The sequence below is a fragment of the Alligator sinensis genome, unplaced genomic scaffold (assembly GCF_000455745.1).
Source record: "Alligator sinensis unplaced genomic scaffold, ASM45574v1 scaffold569_1, whole genome shotgun sequence".
Classification (NCBI taxonomy): Eukaryota; Metazoa; Chordata; order Crocodylia; family Alligatoridae; genus Alligator; species Alligator sinensis.
In genome coordinates, this window is record NW_005841914.1 from 2868017 (window position 1) to 2874365 (window position 6349).

Genomic DNA, 6349 nt, shown 5'->3' on the forward strand with positions numbered 1-6349 from the left:
GAGTGGCCAAGGTCTGGAACGGGCTCCCAAGGGAGGTGGTGCTCTCCCCTACCCTGGGGGTCTTCAAGAGGAGGTTAGATAACCATCTAGCTGGGGTCATCTAGACCCAGCACTGTTTCCTCCCTATGCAGGGGGTTGGACTCGATGATCTATTGAGGTCCCTTCCGACCCTAACATCTATGAATCTATGAATTGTTCTTTTCACAGTGAATGTTACCCTTTTTATAAATTTGTTAATTTATAGTTTAAATATATATATTTTTGTAAGTGCAGTTTTAAGGCACTTTTGCGACATGCCTAAGTAGCTATATGACACTGGTACTTCTCCAAAAATCATTATCCAAAGTTTAAATATTCTTTAGACTATATAAATTAAACTCAAGAGGCAGTGTTGTAGAGGGGTTAAATTAGCAAGGACATAGAAGCTACTGAATTATGGAGTGCAGCTTTAACTTTGTTGACAAATAAGATTGTTTTAATTGAGATTGGATAGTATACTAAAAAAAATTTTGCTATATATTTTTAGAAAGGTTTGATTAGTTTGCAGCCACCTTTTATATACAACATTTTGCTATTAATTCTGTGTTCACAAGTGGAATGGAATTTTTTGAAGGGAAACGGATTTTTACATTGAGCCTTCTACTATGGTGGGATGGTTCATAGGGTTATAAAACGCTTCGAGAGTTTTAGAAAAGAGGCGATCTCAGCTGAAATGTTGTACGGTCAAGTTCTAAAATGTTGTTTCTAGAGATTAATTCCAAATGCCGCCAGGGTTATGAATCCTCTGAAAATTACACTGCGGTGTGAGATTCAATGTACTACTTGAAGATAAAGTACAACTATTCCATTCACTTCATTGATTTTTTTTTTTTTAACACATCTGTCTTTTTTTTTTTTTTATATAGGTTTTGTGTGGCTATAAAGAAAGAGAATTATCCAGATTACATGCCCTCAAACATATTTTCTGACAGTGCTAAACAGATTTTCAGGCAGCCTGGACATATCATTTATCTCCTGCCAACAGTGGTAATCTGTAACTTGCTACCTTGTGAACTTGAATTTTACGTTAAAGGGATGCCAATTAACGGGACATTAAAACCTGGCAAAGAGGCAGCATTGCACACAGCTGATACATCTCAGAACATTGAGCTTGGTAAGGCGTTACAGAGGTTTCTGTTATTTGCTGCCACTATAGAAACCATCTTAGAATGACTGCATGTTTTGCTATAGAAGCAGCCACAGTACCAAAATTAAAATAGGCTTCTTATGAAATTGGTACCAAAATTACATGGTGCCAAAAAATACTTGGGACCAAAGGGCATGTGTAGACAACACGGGAGTTAATGTAAAGTGCCTGAAAACTTCAACGTGGCTTTTTTTTTGGTGTGGTACATTTGTCTTGGCACGATACAGCATTTGTGTTGGCATGACACGGTGCTTGTGAGCGAGTTAAGCCTCATGTGTCATTCCTTGCAGATATAATACATGGTACCAAAATTAAAATAAGCTTCCTATGAAGTCTAATTTCTTATGAAATTGTTAACCAAGCATGTGGAAGTTGATTTAAAAAAAGAGTTGTAATATACTGAAAAATACAAGATATTTAATTGCTTCTTTTTTCTTCTACTTGCATTAAAAAAAAAAAGAAGACAGTTGATGAACTATTGACAGTCTTGTATTTAGCATTTGGTGTAGTGTAGCTTCAGTTCTGAGATTCCTGATAGCATCTCATTTGTCATGAATGCTCTTTATTTTCTGCCAAACCCAAAACTGAGATCTGTTTGCCTCTGCAGTCGAAGCTATCTCTGGATATTTAACAAAGGCTCTAGAGGGGGTGCAGGGAACTATAGGCCAGTGAGCCTAACTTCTGTTTCTGGAAAACTGATAGAAGCCATAATAGAAAAAAGAATTGTTCAGCACATGGATGAACATGACTTGCTGGGGCGAAGTCAACGTGGCTTTGTCGTAGGCAAATCATGTTTCACCAGCCTACTAGAATTATTTGAGGGTGTCATTAAGCAGGTGGATCTGGGCACTCCAGTCGACACAGTGTATTGGACTTCCAAAAAGCCTGTGACAAGGTCCCCCTTCAGAAGCTCTTAATTAAGTTAGGTAGCCCCAGGATTGCAAGGAGCATCTGTTCATGGATTAGAAATTGTCTCAAAGATGAAAGCAAAGAGTTGGGTATAAACTGCCAGTTTTCAGGATGGAAAGAAGTAAATAGTTGGGTCCCCCGGGGATCTGTGTTGGGACCAGTGCTGTGTAACAGATTCATAAATGATCTGGAAAAGGGAGTGAGTATCAAGGTGGCCAAATCTGCAGATGGCACAATATTATTTAAAGTGGTAAAGACCAAGCTGGACTGTGAGGAAGCACCATTGAGCAAATGGGCAACTGAATGGCAGATGACATTCAGTGTAGATAACTGTGAAGTGATGCACCTGGGCAAAAATACACCAAACTATACCTACAGTACAATGGGCTCTGCATTAGCTGAATGCGATCTGAGAGTCACTGTGAACAGTTCACTAAAAACATCAGCTCAGTGCTCAGCAGCTGTCAAAAAGGTGAACTGTGGGTTAGGGATTATTAAGGGAATTGTCAACAAAACAGAAAGTATCATTATGCCCCTTTATAAAAAGATGGTGTGTCCACACCTTGAATACTGCACCCAGTTCTGGTCCCTACACCTCAAAAAGGATGCAGAAGGACTAGAGAAGGTCCAGAGAAGGGCAACAAGGTTGATTAGTGGTATGGAGGGACCCGGTCAGCTTAGAAAAAGAGATGCGTGAGTGGGGATATTATAGGGGTTTACAAAATACTAAATGACAAAGTGAAGGAAATCGGGATTTATTATTTACTGACTCTCCCAATGCAACAACTAGGGGTCACAAAATGAAACTAGTAGGTAGTAAGTTTAAAACTAACAAAGGAAAGTTTTTTGCATACAGCATGCAATTAAAGTGCGAACCTCGTTGCCACCAGATGCTGTGGAAGCTGACAGTTTAGTTGGATTAAAAAAGGGATTGGAGTAATTCCTGGAGAAAAGATACATCCATAGCTTTTGAGCGTGAAAATCAAGGATAATACAGCCTTTGAATTGGAACTTCCTATACCTTAAATGCTGGAGGCTGCCAGTAACAAAGAAACAGTGGGAAAAACCCTGGTTGTATCCCTTTCAGCATCTACTCTGCCCCTGGGTGAACAGGATACTGGGCAAGATGGACCTGTTGTTTGACTCATGTTCTTGTGCATGTTAAAAGCTTTTGTCCTCGTAGGGGGGTTATGTCAGCCCATGGTCACTCGTTACCTGGGGGAGTTTGGTTGGGTTTGATAGCTGGCTGATTTAGTGTCCTAACGATTTTCTCAGAATAGTCGGGAACAAATGCTTTTTTTGTGTTCTTTTTAGGAGTCTCGCTAGAAAATTTTCTAATCTGTAAGGAGTTACTGATTCCTCCTGGGACACAAAACTATATGGTGCGAATGCGGTTGTATGATGTCAACAAGCGGCTGCTAAACCTAACCATAAGGATTGTATGTCGAGCCGAAGGTTCTTTAAAAATATTCATTTCAGCACCATATTGGTTAATTAACAAAACAGGTCAGTTGAACTTGCACTCAGTGTAACTTTGAAAGGTTAATTACCTGCTTAAATAGAACCACTTTCTGCCAAATGCAGCTTTTTGGAAGTTGATTAAGGAGTTGAAGTTGTAGAGAAAATACTGCATCAAATAGCAGTCTGACACTTGCACTCTAAAAAGTCTCAACTAAAAAACCTGACAAGTAACTGAATTTGTTAAAAAATTTCTAGCTCTGTATTCTTAAATGAACTGAAATGGCTAAAAGGCCTTTTTTTTTTTTTTTTTTTTTTTTTTTTTTTGTGCGGTATAAAGTGAAAAACAAAATTCTGACAATTTAGTTTGTTTAAACTTTGATATGATTTCATAAAGAAAGGCGTCTAAACAGTGATTGTGCTCTGATGCCATCCTGGCTAACACACACAGAGACCTGTCGAAGTCTCTTCAGCTTGAACTAAAAAGCCAGATTTGATAGCTTGCAGCTGTAGCAGTTCCAGCCTCTGCTGCATCTCGGGCACAGTGTGTGAGACAGCACAAACTGAACAGTGGTTACAGCATTACATTTAACAACTGATGAAGTGGGAACAACAGCAGCAAGTTTTAAAAGTTTATGTAATCCCTAGACTTGATTAAAGTTTATATTGTTTGGACTGTACACTGAAATATCATTTATTCTGTTTGCTTAAAGGGTTACCACTGATCTTCAGACAGGATAATGCAAAGACAGATGCAGCAGGTCAATTTGAGGAACATGAGCTTGCTAGAAGCCTAAGCCCACTTCTCTTCTGTTATGCTGATAAAGAACAGCCAAACCTGTAAGTAATATTGATGAGAAGGAGAAAAGCTTACAAAGAGTGAAAATTAGTGAAAGGATCAGGTGCTGATATTTAAGTATGAATATACCGTAGGAAAAATCCTTCTTTGGCAGGATGACCTGGTAAAACGTTTTAGTTTGAGATATCAGAATGAGCTTGCTTGCTAGATGTTTAGACATTTGATACCAAAAACTATTTGGTTGGCTAGTTTTATTGTATATGTAGATGTTTGGTTTTATTTTACACACGTTGAACTCATGCTTCCTTTTAATAACTTGGTAAAGAAAAAAAAGTCCAGAGCCTCTTGTCCTTGAGGAAATTTACCAGACTGTACACACGGAATAAAGGTACTTGAAATAGCTTAAATAATCTGACTAACCTGAGAAGACAAGAAGCAGGAAATACATTTGTCACACAGCAAGCCATCTACCCTTTTTGTGTTTAATAACTAATTTGGTTTACCAGTCAAAATGGGGGGATTTTAAGTGCTCTGTATCTAAGTGTGTTGAAATTATTTAATGGATACAGAGACATTTCAATTTTCGTTGTAATTTGTTGCAGATGCAACTTAGCTCTGTTGCTGCTGGTTTGGTTTGTCCTCCGTGTCTCTGTTTTAGCCCATTATTCTGAAAGTATCATCAGCCTCAAAAACTGCAGTTAACCATTCCAACTTAGAAATATGGATAGCGTGGCCTGCAGCAGAACAGCTGTAGTTTTGATGCCCAGGGCAGTGGCAGGATTTGCGGAGCCAGCACATTGGATATTTTAATGTGGGTTGTCAAACAGCTGGTTCAGCAACTGAAATAGTAGAAAATAGTTCTGGTCAATCTGAATTAGAAATGTTTTGTTGTTTCCCATTGAAACAACAGAAAAAAGTTATTTCTGGTTTGCTGTAAGATGAGTAAATCACTTTATTCTTTTCTGACCCATAGTTGTACAATGCGAATTGGAAAAGGAATCCACCCAGAAGGTATGCCTGGCTGGTGTCAAGGATTCTCACTAGATGGAGGGAGTGGCGTCCGAGCCCTTAAAGTCATCCAACATGGGAATCGACCAGGCCTTATTTATAACATTGGTATGTAACTATGGAGAAGCTTGGGAAATACTGTAGGAATTTTAAAGGCACTCAAGATTAAACAGTGAATTAATACCCTTTGCCACTTAAAGAAAAATGCATCCTGGCCTTCACTCCCGAAAGACAAACAAACACAAGTGCCCGCTCACTATTTCAGCTACTGCAGAGAAAGTACAGCCTTTTTAATGAACGTGGATAATAAATGAAGCTGTGTTGGGAAAGTACAGACTTCTGGGGTGTTTGTGAAATTGAAACTGGCAGGCTTCCCAACACAGCTTCATTTATTATCGACATTCATTAAAAAGGCTCTTTCACATGTAAGTAAGTTATTGCCTGAAGATGTTTCTATTGAGTTATGTAGTACTGCTGTAATGGGAACAGAGATAGGATACCAGATTCATTTCTCTGGTTGCCAAAATGGGTTTTAAAACTAGGTCTCTAAAAAAGGTAGGTTAATGTAGTGATCTGAAAGGGAGCCCACAAGCTGGGAAACTCCCATGTCCTCATCCTTACTCTGACAAGGAGACCCCCTTTTTGCACTCACACTTTCATGACAGTCGTGTTTGAGTGATCCAGAATCTAACCAAGGGGATGGTTAGATAGATTATGCTGAAATGGATGATTCTGAAAAACTTCCATTTTTACATATTTCGGTGTATGTTATACATTATATATTGTAACTATAAATATATATACCAAAATTGGATGGATTGGTGGATATAAAATAAAATTTGGTATACATTATTTTTCAGAAAATATATGTTGCAGATGTAGTCATTCAAAAACCATTCTTTTAAAATAGTCTATAATAAAAGAGGTGCTCAGAGGTTGGCAATTTATGGTCTGTAGAGCACTTTGACCTGATCCCTGGACATTGTCAG

The 6349-nt window shown here is 38.4% G+C and overlaps 1 protein-coding gene across 5 annotated transcripts in view; it reads left to right on the plus strand.

The window, feature by feature from the left end:
- The window catches only part of VPS13D (vacuolar protein sorting 13 homolog D), a 187331-nt gene that overhangs the window by 81116 nt on the left and 99866 nt on the right, over window positions 1-6349 (plus strand). For all 5 annotated transcript variants that reach the window (XM_025198111.1, XM_025198112.1, XM_025198113.1 and 2 more), the window contains 4 exons: window positions 906-1153; window positions 3410-3601; window positions 4267-4393; window positions 5326-5468. In XM_025198111.1, the coding sequence (XP_025053896.1) occupies window positions 906-1153; window positions 3410-3601; window positions 4267-4393; window positions 5326-5468 (710 nt within the window). The remainder of the gene's footprint in view (window positions 1-905; window positions 1154-3409; window positions 3602-4266; window positions 4394-5325; window positions 5469-6349) is intronic.